This window comes from Callorhinus ursinus, unplaced genomic scaffold (genome assembly GCF_003265705.2).
Source record: "Callorhinus ursinus isolate GAN/ISIS: 27379988/994484 unplaced genomic scaffold, GSC_fseal_2.0 scaffold3, whole genome shotgun sequence".
NCBI classification, from domain to species: Eukaryota; Metazoa; Chordata; class Mammalia; order Carnivora; family Otariidae; genus Callorhinus; species Callorhinus ursinus.
The window spans coordinates 47,679,430-47,693,929 of NW_027397065.1; the positions used below are offsets into that span (position 1 = coordinate 47,679,430).

The 14,500-nt window shown below is 49.8% G+C and overlaps 1 protein-coding gene across 3 annotated transcripts in view; it reads right to left on the bottom strand.

Moving 5' to 3' along the window:
- Nucleotides 1–2,936: 2,936 nt before the first annotated feature.
- GALNT10 (polypeptide N-acetylgalactosaminyltransferase 10) overlaps nt 2,937–14,500 on the bottom strand; it is a 230,323-nt gene continuing 218,759 nt past the window's right edge. For all 3 annotated transcript variants that reach the window (XM_073890665.1, XM_025867177.2, XM_073890661.1), the window contains 3 exons: nt 12,903–13,019; nt 7,413–7,562; nt 2,937–6,940 (listed from right to left, as the gene is read on the bottom strand). In XM_073890665.1, coding sequence (XP_073746766.1) covers nt 6,782–6,940; nt 7,413–7,562; nt 12,903–13,019 — 426 coding nt within the window. In that variant the 3' untranslated portion in view covers nt 2,937–6,781. The remainder of the gene's footprint in view (nt 6,941–7,412; nt 7,563–12,902; nt 13,020–14,500) is intronic.

Below are 14,500 nucleotides of genomic sequence, written 5' to 3' on the forward strand. Positions count from 1 at the left end.
TTGCAGCTGTAGCTGTGAAGAAACTGTCGCAGGGACTTTTCCCAGAATGTGGACACGCCCAGGATTCAGGCCTCAGCTTCCCAGGCTGAGAGGCCAGTGGTGGGGGAGCTTAGCGCTCAGCTCAGCTCTGGTGAAGGCAGACCGGGTCATCCCCTCCCTCCAGTCCCCAGGCAGGAGCTGGTAGGAGATCAGATGCTACTTCAATTCCAAGTGGCTCACGAACAAAAGCTGGGAAGTTGCTAAGAAACCTGCTTTTCTGAGGGTTCACCAGGTTTTCCTTTGTTTCTATGGCCTGGTGTGTGTGAGTGTGCATGAGCACACGGAGGGCCATCACCCTGCCAGGCCTGCAGCAAGCCGGACCGGCAGGTGAGAGCTGCAGGCTGCCCTGGGACACTACCACGGCCCCCGGGGATCGCCAAGCCAGGCAGCCAAGGCGTTGAGGGGGAACAAAGGGGAGCCTGCAGCCAGTGGTGGACAGAGCTGTGAGCAGCTGCTGGAAGGAAGCTTTGGATACCGAGTCCCCGACCCGCTTCAGCAATAGCCCCGAAGCCCTTGGGTGGGAGATACCAACAACAGAACCTAGAGGGGATCCCACTCCCATCCCTTCGTTGAGCTTGGAAAATAAATTCTTGACGAGATCAGGGTCACTGCAAAATATAATGTAAGATTTAAGATTTATAGGACTATACCAAGCCTGGCTGACCATTATCTAATTTGCTCCCCATTGTCATATGGGAAATCTGAGGCCTGGGAAGGGGAAGGCACTTTCTCAAGAACACATACTGTAGGGGCGCCTGGTAGGGGCGCACCTGGGTGGCTCAGTTGTTAAGCGCCTGCCTTCGGCTCATGTCATGATCCCAGGGTCCTGGGATCGAGCACCGCATTGGGCTTCCTGCTTGGTCAGAAGCCTGCTTCTCCCTCTCCCACTCCCCCTGCTTGTGTTCCTTCTCTTGCTGTCTCTCTCTCTCTCTGTCAAATAAATAAATAAAATATTAAAAAAAAAAAAGAACACATAGTGTATCACAGATGTTAAGAGCACTCTCTCTCTCAGGAGGTCTATGGGCTGTGAGTGGAGGGAAAAAGCCTAAAGTAGGGGCGCCTGGGTGGCTCAGTCACTGGGCATCTGCCTTCGGTTCAGGTCATGATCCCAGGATCCTGGGATTGAGCCCCGCATTGGGCTCCCTGTTCGGCGAGAAGCCTGCTTCTCCCTCACCCACTCCCCCTGCTTGTGTTCCCTCTCTCACTGTCTCTCTCTGTCAGATAAATAAGATCTTAAAAAAAAAAAAGCCTAAAGTATGAGCTGGAACTCTATTATTCATCCATTTGTCCCTTCTTCAAATACTTATTGAGCACTTACTTGGTGCCAGGAGCCCCAAAGCCCCAGTCCCAACTAAACACAGAGAAAAAGAGCATCCAAAACTTTGGGCAAATTGCCAAGTTGTCTGCATCTGTTTCTGAAGGAGCGTGCCACCAGAGCTCGCACTCTGTGTTCAGCTAAGTGCTTTAGATCCTTGCCTTCTACTCTTGCTTGTGGGCTTGGGAGGACAGGGAGCTAAAATGGATGAGAAATGTAATTTCCCCCTGTCCTCCCGCCTGCTCCAGGGAGGAAGGACCTGAACCTTGAGAATCCAGCTGCCTTGGATTTTTCACTCTGTAGGCCCTGTGTGCCTACTCTATGCCCAGCACCTTGAGCAAGTCATTCCTGGCTATACACATCAGCCATGGAAGGGCACATCTGATGCTCTCACCCTGCCCAGTTAAAAATCCTCTAATGGTTCCCACTGCTTTAAAAATGAAGCTCAGAGACTCCTCCACATGGCCCACAAGGCCCTGCAGGGTCTGGCTTCCGCCCACCCCCTCTTTCTTTTCTTTCTCCCCCACTCCGCTCACTGACCATCATACCTGTCATGCTCCCCTCACCCCCCGGGTCTTTGCACCTGCTGACCCTACATATGGAATATTCTTCCCTCTCTTCCTTTCTTCCTAGTAAAAGAATTTAATCTTTTTAAAAGAAGCCATTGACATTTTAGAAGAAAATTAATTTAATACCGACCTCTGGTTCCAGTGCTCAAAACCTGCCACTGTGGCTGGTGAACTGGTTCTCCCCTCCTGTTCATCAGCCTTCTCCAAGCTGTGGGTCCACAGCGCCCTCTGGTGGGCTCTGGGTGACAGCACCAGCAGGCAGCTTCCACTCATGGTCACTGGCAGTCCCACGCCAAGTCTCAACCACAGAACCACAGGTGGAGTTGGAAACATCATCCAAAAACTTCCCATTTTATGGCAGAAAACTGAGGCCTAGATAGGGGGCAGCATTTGCCTGAGACCTTACAGTCCGTTGCAGGGCCAGGCCAGCCAGTGCTCTTTCTAGCACACGGTATTACATACATCTAATATTCAAAGCATCACAGTGTTTTGGTAGGTAGGAACTTGTGGCTGACGGGTGAGCATCAGAAATGAACTATTTCATGTTGCTCTACCCTCCCGAAATCTTCAGTTCCTGGCTGTGGTCTGTAGGACCCTTTGTGGGTTACTCCACCTAAACTTGGGAGCTCACCTCCTTCTGTGCCTCCCACATGGGAACTCTTTCCTGCCTCAGGGCCTTTGCACTACCTGTTCCCTTTGCCCAGAACTCTCCTCCCCAAACTGCCTCTTGGCTCACACCTCTGTCTTCTAGCTCTCACAGAGAGGCACTCTCTCACCGGCCAACCTAATGTTGATCCCCACTCCAGTCTCTCAAACATCTTGTTTTGTATCCTTCATCACCCTGTTCACATCTAGAATCATCTTGGTTAGTTGTTGGAAGTCTGCTTTCTTCTCTAGAATGATGGCTGTTGGGAACTTGTTCAGTATCCTGGGTACTGAGTAGACACTCTCTGAATACGTGGGGAATGATGGGGTGGAAGTTGGCGTGTGACAAGAACAAGGCAGACAGCATGTTACAGAAAGTCTGGCGGTTTATTCAACAAGTCACAATCACAATTGTACACGGTAAGTCAGTTCTTCACAAAGGCTCACTTTTCCAGGCAGGAGAAGAGAGGTTGGTGGTCTTGAGCTTTCTGTATGGAATACCCAGTCTGCCATCTCAATATTCCCTGCCTGTAGTCCCTTTGGGATCCCAGTCTTCAAGCCAAAAATGGGGCAGAAGCCCAACCCTGTTATCTGACACGGCAGAATCGAAGCCATGTGGGGAGCAGGTGTTAAGAGGGCCTTGTCACTGGGGATGTAGGTCCAACTCTGGCAGTGCACCTTGGCTCAAGATCAAGTTTGGACTGAAATATGACTTGGATTTTCACAAAGAGAAAGTAGAAAAGAATTCCAGAATAGGACTGCACTCCTTGCCCCTCTCCCACACTTAAAAGTCTTCAGAAAACACTAAAAATGCACTGCCTCCCAGGAATTATAAAAGATCACCCAACCTGTACAAACTAGGATTGCTGAAGCAAGGAATCCAGGTTTCTCAGTTACTACCGTAAAGTGCTTTGCCACTCTTTTGAGACTCCAGAGACAGGAAAATGAAGACGCACAGAAAGAAACATGGAGTCATTTTAAAGGGTACCATGTCTTTCTTCAGGAGAAAAAGAAATTCAACAGGTAGGTTTGCAAAGTGAAGATAATGTGGACTTTGGGGATCTGCTGCATCAGCAGCGAGAGGTGCTCCTTCTCCCTTAGGCCTGTGGGAGTTCCCCTCTCTGCCTCTGAACTAGTTCTTCCTCAAGGGGAGGATGGCTAGTTCTCAGATGGGTTTTCAAAGTTGAAACCACCAGGCAGAGGCACACAGTGGGATGGCTTTTTACACATGTGCCTGCACACTTGGCCACCTCCCGAGGCCTTGTATTTCTAGCAAAGATGCTCTCTGCATTGCAAAATGCTTCTGGAGGCCCCCTGTGGAAAGGCAGCTGGTGGGCCCCATGGTCATGATACTTTCCAGCCACACCGTTTTGTGACCGTTTGCCAGAATAGAGAGAGGAAAAGGGGCCCACACCGTCACCCATTACCCAGAGGAGAGCACCTCCCAGACTCCTGGCTGCTTTACTGAGCAACAGGGGGCAGTGTGAGCAGGAACTGCAATCTTTGAGACAGGTCGTTTTCAAAAATGAGGCCAAAACAATGAGTGGTCAGTATTTGTTATCTGTCCGATGGTCAGCTAAGCCATGAACTTCTCTCTTTCCTTCCCCTATTACACACTCTGGCCAGTCCCAGCACCTCCGGATAAGGGCTCAGCAAGACCTGCTCAGGGGAACTACCCCTCCCTTGCTGAGGGGGTTAAGCCAGACTTGAAAGGAGAACCAAAGGCTGGGAAAGAGGAAGATTGTGGCCCGCCTGCTGCTCCTGCTGTCCACACGGGTCCTGGTCTTGCCAAGGACATGGCCACCCGCTTGGAGGGGGACCACTTGGGAATCTAGCGAGTGCTTGGCACTCTGTCTGCAGGCTGGGATGGGGGACTACAGGCATGGCCTCCAAACACGGCCCTCTCCCCGGGGGCTGCTGAGGCCCTTCCAGGTCATGGACTAAGCGAGTTGTCCAGCTGCTCTTTTAATTTGGAGTGTTTCTTCCACGAATTGGAACAACTCTCGCCTCTGGCCCTCGAGGGACTTCTCCGTCTCAGATCCTGCTCTAGGCCCCACGTCTCCTGCTTGAAACTAGAAGTTCAGAAACACACACTCATCCAATAGAAACGGCACACACCACCACCAATGTTTCCCCTCCCCCCAACCCTGCCCCTGGAGGTTTGTCTAGCAAGGCACTAGGAAATTGTTCAAGTTTAGGGATTTGCTGTACATTTGCATTTTCTCTTTTTAAAAGGCACAGTTTTTATTTTAATGATGCTGCATTGCTTTCTGAGGATGACCCCTAATTCAGCTCTCCAAACTGCAACACTCCCGTTCTCCTAGATCCTGGAAGGGGCCTCCTCTTCGGACTCCTTCCTACTGAGGACCACTATGAAAGATAGAGCACTCATCTGGAAAAGACACGAGGGATCAACAAGCAAGCTTCCTCGAGCACAGAGGCCATGTCGACAGGTGGCCAGGACAGGGCTCGTGCGGGGGCAGAAGTGGAGGAAGTGATGCTTTGCCAGCTCTATGCTTAATCAGGGTGGTGGTGGTGATTGGGAGTTTATCCCCCCACCCCCAAGATAAATGATGGCCTTGAGATCAGCCAGCATCTCAAAAGCAGATTCGTGGCTCTGAGATTTATGTTGCATTTAATTGCTAAATGACACAATCGAGAGATCCAACTCTAATTGGAATACTGATTTCCAGTATTTCCCGGACTAGCTGCTGGAAGCCATCGGCTGTGGCATGCGATTTCCATCTCTAAATCAGTGGGTGGCAGGCTGGTTACAGCAATGATTCCTGTTAGTTTGGGAGCCCTCTGGGAGTCTGACATGTAATTAACAAAGCAAAAGGTAAACACGAGGGACTGGCATGGAGCTGGGTGTACACCTGCTTGTGGGGTGCTTTACTCCACTGCAACTGGGAGGGTGGGGGAAGGTTGCAGGGCTTCGGGACTGCGCTGAGGACCATGTCATGCCAAGGTCTCCGGTGCGAGCTGACAGACACAGGTCACCGCCCCCCCCTCCCCTGACACCATCAACCTCGGATTTCAAAGATTGTCTCAGGCTGGGGGGCTGCCTTGGCTGTACTACACTTGGCTGGCTCTTTTAAATCACAATATTCCAGAAATCCATACTGGGTGCTAGAATACCAGAACCCCAGCTAGCATTCTAGGTTGTGATCCAATGATAGAGTTCTTGAAAAATTCTAGAGTACTATATGAGAACTAGAGCCATGATGAGGTCAGAGGCTGGGCATCTTGCCCACGGTCCACCCTGGAGGCCTCCAGATGTTTTGAGGTAAGCACCTCACACGTCTGCTCCTCTCTTAGGGCAGGTAATTGCCCAAGACAGAAAGAGGAAAACAGAAGCACGGCTCAGGGGAATTCTGCCAGCATATCTAGTTCGGGGGTCTTCTAACGAGGCCCTTTCCACGGGCACGAGGCCAGGTGAAACACAGCTCTGAGTAGCTGGTGGCTGAGCTGTCCTGTGCCTGCAGAGCACTACGTGGACACTTCCAGTGCCCAGAGAGCAAGGAGAGACATCCCATGCGTCGTGGCAGCAAAGGAATGTCTGGGGGTCCCACTTCTGACCCCAGGCCTGGCAGTTGGCCAGCGCTCAGTATTGAACACCACGAGGGTCCAGGTGAGGCCTTCCATCACATCAGCTGGGGCTGTGACAGAGCACGGAAGCTGGGCGGTGACTGCAGTTAGCCCACGACAGGCAGACACTGAACGACTGGCACCAGTGGCCCCGAGACCTTCCCCCCGGCCTTCTGGTGCAGATGAGGGCACTGCTGCTACAAGCTGCCCACACAGGCAAACGTTGCCCTTTTCCTAGAGGACCGTCATGTATGAGCCATCTGAAGGCTAGGCAACCTTGTGGGACCCGTTTTGGGGTGGCCTAGGGCTGCCCTGCCATTCCTCCCACATGACGCTCAAGGGACCGCGGGGACAAAGTTGAAAAGGCCCTCCTGGATTTCCATGATGCCATCGGGGGTTAAAGCAGGCGCTGCTCTCTGTGGGGCCTCTTGTGGGGTCTGTTCTCCACCCCACCTCCAGCCCTGGGCTTCAGGGAGCAGGCGGACACCCTGCTCCTGCTTTAAAAGCCCTGCGTGCCCCGGACCGGCGGGCCAGCACCTCTCACATCACGGCGCCCACAGAAGCCCTGCCTCCCTCGGAGAGGACGTCTGCGGCGGGGCCAGGCCTGCTGAGGACACGTGAGGGCTCAGTTCCGGTTGAATTTTTCCAAGACTGTCGAGTTGGTGTGTTCGAACAGCCACTGCTGGGTGAGAGAAGAGGGGTTACAGGTGTTCATGAAGATCCGGTGGTCACTCTCACTGCAGTCCATGCAACTGCCGCTGACCGGGTGGTACAGGGTCTTGTCCTAGAAAACAGGGAGGCAATCAGCCGGGCGGCGCTGGGGATACGCCCAACAGCAGCACCAGTACCGGCAATGCGGCCCTGAGCGAGCGCGGGGCTGGCTGGCCAGCCACCCCCGCACCGCCAGGCTTCCCTGCTCCGGTGGGATGCGGGCGGAAGTGATGCGCCACTTCCGGCCCGCGCCCTACGCATGCTCGGCTCCCGCCAAATTTCACTGGTTCTCATGGTGTCTTTTGTTTTGTTTTATAATGGGCTCAGTTGCCAACATTTAAGATCCTAGAGGTTTCACACAAAAATCTTGGATTTCTGGCTGCTCGCGAATGACTGAGAAGTCGGGCATGGCGGGTTTGTGGAACAAATGCGTGAGTGAGTGGGCTGGGGGGGTGGTAAGGAGGGAGGCACGGCGGCGTGTTTATCTGCTTGTCTTTTTCTAAATCAAGCCGGTTGCCCTGTCTCGCCCACGCAAACTGCCTTACTTGGCGGTACTTCCACAGCTGGTTGCCCTTCATGCTGTGGCAGTCATAGAGGGTGACTGGGCTGGTGTGGGAGACGGCGTCAAAGCAGAACTTCTTGGTGTGCTGGGGGTCTCCGGGCCGGATGTCCTCTCTCCAGGTGAAGGTGAACACCTGTGCATACAGGGACATCGTCACGGGGACAGCCAAACCAGGGGACTTTCTCCTTTTTGGAGTGATAGTTAAACATAGAGATCCAGAAAACACTATTGACCACATGTGTTCCAATCACCCAGCTTCAACAGTTCCCAACTCGCGGTGGATCTTGTTCCAGCTTTACCCCCACCACGAACCCCCACCCCCACATTATTCTGAAGCAAATTAGAGACCTCACACCATATCAGGTGTAAAGACTTCACGAAAGTGCCATTATAGCAATAAAAAGTTACCACGAAGTCCTTAGTGTCATCAGGTAGCTCCACAATGTCATCAGGTAGCTAGAGTTCAAGTGCTCTTGCCTTGTAAGTTTCTTTTCATAGGTTGAATCAGGATCGAGACCAGGTTCACATACTGCATTTGGCTGAGAAGCGTTTTTTGTTTGTTTTTTCCAGCAGCTTCATTTAAGACTAACTGGCGTACAATAGACTGCACACATTGGAAGTGCACAATTTGATATATCTGACTTGTTTACAGCTGTGAAACCACCACCATCATCAAGGTCATGAATATATCTTTCACCCCCAAAGTATCCTCACAACCCCTATGGTCTCTTCCTCCTGTCCCTCCTCATTCCCCATGCCTCTGGGCAACCACTCCTCTGTTTTCCATCACTAGAGATTAGTTTGCAAGTTCTAGAATTTTAAATAAAAGGAATCCTACAGTATGTATTTTTTTTGTCTGATTTTTTCCACTCAACATCATTTTGTTAGGACAGCATTTGTCAACAGTCCGTTCCTTGCCATTGCTAAGTAGTATTTCACTGCAACGTACTCCTTTTACCTGTTCTTAGACATTTGGATGGCTCTCAGTTTTTGGTTATTACAAATACAGCAGCTAAGACCATTTGTGTACAAGTCATTATATAGACATATACCTTCTTTTCCTTAGACAAATAGCTCAGAGTGGTATGGCTGGATCATACGATAGATGAATGTTTAAGAAATTGCCAAACTTTTCCAAAGTGCTTGTACCATTTACATTCCGATCAGCAGTGTATTCTTCCAGTTCCCCTACATTCTTGCCAACCTTTGGTATGGTCAGTCTTCTGAATTTTAATTTCCATTTTTCCAAGAGTTAAGCATTTTTAATGTGTTTATTTGCCACTAATATACCTTCTTCGCTAAAGTGTCTGTACAAATCTTTTGCCCATTTTTTTAAAAAGAATTTATTTATTTGACAGAGAGAGACACAGTGAGAGCAGGAACACAAGCAGGGGGAGTGGGAGAGGGAGAAGCAGGCCTCCCGCTGAGCAGGGCTGGCTTGATGCCAAGACCCTGGGTTCAGGACCTGAGCCAAAGGCAGACGCTTAACGACTGAGCCACCCAGGCGCCCTGCCCATTTTTAAATTGGATTGTTTTCTTATTATTGAGTTTGAGAGTTTTATATATTTTGGATCCAAGTCCTTTATCAGATACAATTTTTGTAGACATTTCCTCCCAGTCTGTGGCTTGCCTATTTTCTCAACAGTGTCTTTTAGAGAACAGAAGTTTTTTTTTTTTTTTTTTTTTAAAGAAGTCCAATTTATCAGTGTTTTTCTTTTATGGATTGTGCTTTTGGTGTTTTATCTAAGAAATCATTGCTTTATCCAAGGTCACAAACAGTTTTGCCTACGTTTTCTTCTGAAAGGTTTTAGGTTTTAAGTCAATACACCATTTTGAGTTAATTTTTCGCATATAATATAAGGTATGTATTGAACAATTTTGGGGGGCATATGGATATCCAATTGTTCCAGCACCACTGGTTGGAAAAGACTATCTTTTCTCCACCAAACTGCCTTTCAACACTGGCAAAAACTGATTGTCCATATACATGTGGGTCTATTTTTGGTCTCTTGATTCTGTTCCATTGATCTTTCTTTATGTCAGTACCACACTGTCTTGAATGCTGAGTTTATAATGTATCTTGAAACGAGGCAGTGTGCGTCCTTTAACTCTGGACTTCTTTTTGCAAGTTCTTTTGGCTATTCTAGGTCCTGTCCATTTCTGTGTGAATTTTACAATCAGCTTTTCACTTTCTGTAAGAAAAGCCTGCTAAGATGTTAGGGTTGTGATGAATTTACATAGTGGTCTGGAAAGAACTGACACCAATGCTGAGTCTTCCAATCTCTGGACATGGTCTTAGGACTCCACTTACTTAGGACTTCTCTCATGTCTACCAAAAATGGTTTGTAGTTTTCAGTGTATAGGTCCTTTGTCAGTGACAGACCTGAGGATTATATTTTTGGGGGGTTATAATATAAATGCTTGTTTTTAATTTTAATTTCTGATTCTTCATTATTCATATATAGAAATACAGCTGATTTTTGTATCTTAGAACTTTGATAAGTTCATTTATTAGTTCTGGTAGTTTCTCTGTAGACTCAGTTGAATTTTCCACAAAGATGATCATAGAGTCTTCAAATAAAGATTGTTTTCCTTCTTTGCCCACCTGCAGGACTTTTCTTTTTCTTGCCACAGGTTAGAACCTTTAGTACAGTGTCAAATAGAAATGGTAAGGTCGGAATCCCTGTCTTGTTCCTGATCTCAGGGGTAAAGCATTCAGACTTTCACCATTAAGTATGATGTTAGCTGCAGGCTTTTTATAGATGACCTTGATCAAGCGGAGGAAGTTTCCTTTTATTCTTGGTTTGCTGAGAGTTTTTATCAGGAATGAATGTTGGATTTTGTCAAATGCTTTTTTTCTGGGTAAAGGTGATTATATGGGGGGGGCAGTGCCTGGGTCGCTCAGTCAGTTAAGCGTCTGCCTTCGGCTCAGGTCATGATCCCAGGGTCCTGGGATCGAGTCCCGCATTGGGCTCCTTGCTCAGCAGGGAGTCTGCTTCCCCCAGTTGTGCTCTCCCCCTGCTAGTGCTTGCTCTCACGCACACTCTCTCTCAAATAAATAAATAAAATCTTTTAAAAAAGGTGATTATATGGTCTTTCTTTTTCAATTTGTTAACATGGTGAACCTATTGATTAATTTTCTAATATTAAACTCACCATCCATTCCTGGGATAAATTAAACTTAGTCATAATGGATTATCCTTTTTACATATTGCTGGATAGGATTTTCTAAAATTCTGTTCAGAATTTTTGCATCTATGTGCACGAGGGATACTGGTCTACAATTTTCTTGTAATATCTTAGTCTGGTTTTGCTACTAAAGTAATGCTGGCCTCAAAATAAGTTGGGAAGTATTTCTTCCTTTTCTGGAAAAGTTTCTGTGGACTTGCTAACATTTCTTCTTTAAGTGTTTGGTAGAATTCACCAATGAATCCATGTGGGCCTGGATTTTTCTTTGACGGAAGGTTTTCCACTGCAATGTCAGTCTCTTGAATAGAATTCTGTTGTTTACCAGTCAGGCTGGTGGGAGTGGGCACCATCCCTGGCCCTGTGTGAGCACTGGGTATAGCTCCCTCTCATCCTCTCAGGACTTTTCCAGCCCAGGAAACTCCCTCACACCCATGCATGGATCAGTACTCTACCAAATGTACCAGGGAGACTCAGTAAATCCCACAAGTTCTCTCTGTGTCTGGCGCTCTCCTCACTTGTATTCTATTTTGTGAATTCTAGCCACATTGGTCTCCAACACTGTCAGCTCTGTCTCTCCAGCTTGGGAGTCTGCTTGGCTTCCCTGGGTCCTCCTCCTTGACCACCTGTGGCCTGGAGACTCTCTCGAGGAAGGACTGGGACAGCATAGGGCTTACCTTGTTTGCTTGCTATCCCTCAAGGATTACTGTCCTCCACTGGTTGATTCTGCTCTCTAGAAAACAGTTTTCTACATATTTTGTTGGTTTTTCAGTTGTTTCTGGCAGGAGGGTAAGTCTAGTCCTCATTACTCCACTCCGTCTTGGCCAGAAGCAGACAGGATGGTGACCAAGGAGTGGTACTGGCAGCTCCTGTCTCCTGATGGTTTGTTCCCCAGGCCTCTGTAACTTAGGGGCTGCATTTTAGATTCACATTTCTCCCTTTACAGGCTCACTACAGCTCTCTGCTCAGGGTGGTTGAGAGCCCTGGGGGATCTAGATCCCATTGGGGCAACTGGGCTGCCATGCTTCCCATTTCAGATGGGGGAGGCTGGCACAGCCAAGCACCCAGGCGCCATTTTGTTGCTTGTTTGAGGGAATCCTCAGGCATTTAATGTGGACTCTCTGCCACACTTCTAGGCTGAGCAACTTGGGCACATTCTATCCAGGCCCTGTGCTGTTCCTGGTCTCTCTTAGGGTCCTAGGGTGGGGTGGGTGTGGGGAGCAGTCACATGCTGCCTTGGAGAACTCAGGAGAATCGGTGACGGAGAGCCACTTCTAATAAGAATTGTTATCAAGAAAGGAGGGGGGAGAGCAACAAGGATTTCTGAGGGAGGAGCAGACACTGCCAGGCTAGGCACTGTGCCCATCGGAGAGGCGGTGCTCTTCCTTCTCAGCACGCATGCCACAGACCCCTCCTGAGTTCTGTTTTTGCGGAGGACCCACAATGTAGGCTTCTATCCGTGTGCACTTCCAAAATGCCAAAAACCTATAGTAAGGAGACTATAAAAATGTACCCTTGAACCAAGATTCAGTGGATGTGGTGTGGTTTGGGGGTTATTGCTTAGAGGAGGGTACCACGGAAAGCTAAATGCAGTTTCTTCAGAGTGGTGCCTTTTCCTGCACTGCTGGCTTGCACTCTTCATTCTTCAGATAACACCCCTAGGGCATGATCTCCTGGGGAAGCCACCCTCTCCACTCTTCTCCCCATCCTTCGGTGAGGCTGAGCACACCCCGGGCTCCAGGAGTGGGCATGTGACCTGGGCCTAATCAATAAGAGGACTCTATCACATCCCTATTGCAACAGGCTCAGGAAAGTCAATACGTGAGTGCCCCAGGGCTTTTCTAGAACCCTGGAAAGGGACCTGCCTTTTCATGGAGGGATTGGAAGCCTTTGTTGCTGGCGGTCCCATCTGCCACCACATGGGAAGAGCCTGGTGAAGGACGAAGCCCACAGAGAGGAGGCAGAGTTGAGACCCTGGAGGGATCCCATTGAACATCATTTAAGCTTTTCAGCAACATGAGCCAGTATGTTCTCCTTTTTGTTGAAGGCCATTTAGGCTGAGTGTCTGTCATGTGCAACTAACAGACCAGATTGGTGATTTCATTGCAATGTGAAGGATTCCTCTTTCTAAGGTGTTCAGGAAGCTCTTATAACTCATCCCCTGGGCTAACTTTTGTCAGTCATCATTGACCTGTGGCCTCTCTCTCCCAGCCCTGACCATGTGAGCATTCCAGGCTGCATACGACACAGGGGAGCTGGCTGCCGGTCCCCGAGGAGTGGCTCTTACCTGCATGTTGTTCCAGGCAGCCTCCCCGCGGCCCCGGACGCAGCTCTCCAGCCTCAGCGGGGAGCCCAGGGCCCCATGTTTCGTGTCGGCACACAGCCCTGTGCCCACATTGTGGATCTGAAAGAGACAGAAGGGAAGAAGGGACCAGTGAGCACCTTGAGATATCCCCCTGGGACCATGCTGGGGTGGGAGGAGGGAACCCAACAGAGACATCAGATGGGGAAAGCTCTGCATGGTCTTAAAAAAGCTTGGCCTGGGCTGAGGGAAGTGCTCTGTGCCTCTCAATAAAGGAATACTCAGTCCACAGAGAAGAACTCTTCCAGAGCCTACTTTGTCTTAGAGCATGCAGAGTCACAGGGTGCTGGGGGTGGTGGGAGGCCTAAAGCTGTGGGGGGCTGGTATTCAAAGGACCCCCCTGGCTCCCCTCCCAGAGAATTTGATCCACTAGGTCCAGGAATTGAATTTTATTTCCATTCCAAGTGATCCAGGGACCATACCTTGAAAACCACTCTAGAAAAGGACATGACATCTTTGCTGTAGGGTCTTGGACTCTCTGCCTTCTAGAGCAGGTGAATGGCAAAAGGTTCTCCATCCCAAGAACAAGAGGAGTTGCAGTGAGACAGGTGTGGTGTGGTGGGAGGAGCACCAGGCTGGGAGCCGAAGGCCTAGCCGCTCCCCGTTAGCCAGCATCACTAGCTGATGGCCGCCGTGAAGGTGCCATATCCTGGCGTTCCTGCCCCATCGTGGAGTTCCTGCCTCATAGAAGCACTTGATTTTGACAGAGGGTTTGGAGGTGTGGTGGTCGTGAGTTATCCTGTGGTGGCCACCCAGTTATCCTGTTGCAGGGAGTCTGACTGCCCAGCGGCTGTGTTCTGAATCCACTGTGTCTGAGTGGAGGCCATGCTCCCCGTGCGCTGCTTCCAGCCAGCATCTGAGGGTGGCAGGGCCACTGCAGCAGGCCCGTTCCTGGGAGATGCCAGACTCCTCTGATCTGGCTTAGTTACTTGGCTCAAGCTTCCTCAGAGCATCTTTGCAGTGTGGGACTCCTCCTACCCCAGCTCTTCTCCCTCCCCTCTCCCCCTCGCAGAGGGCAGACCAGCCCCGCAGGGAATCTCCCAGCCTCTCCTGGCTCCCTTCTTATTTCTTCTCTCAGGTGTTCCCCCAACAAGTCTTTTGGTGTCTGTTTCTCAGAGAACTGGACCTAATACAGGGGAGAAAGCCCATAAAATGGCAAAGAAATGAAGAGCTTCATGAGGGAGGTCAACATGACACGTCCTCGTGCAAGTGTTGGGTAGGGCTGGCCAGACAGCTTAGTTAGTTAAGGTCCCTCTGACTTGGTGTGTGAAGTTGAACAAGTCATACCTGCTGTTTCTGCTGGCCCAAATGCATCTGTCCTTCCTCTGGTAACAACACCCTGATTTTCTTCCCTTTTTTCTTTTTTTTTTAAAGATTTTATTTATTTGACAGAGAGAGAGACAGCGAGAGAGGGAACACAAGCAGGGGGAGTGGGAGAGGGAGAAGCAGGCTTCCCGCCGAGCAGGGAGCCCAATGCGGGGCTCGATCCCAGGACCCTGGGATCATGACCTGAGCCGAAGGCA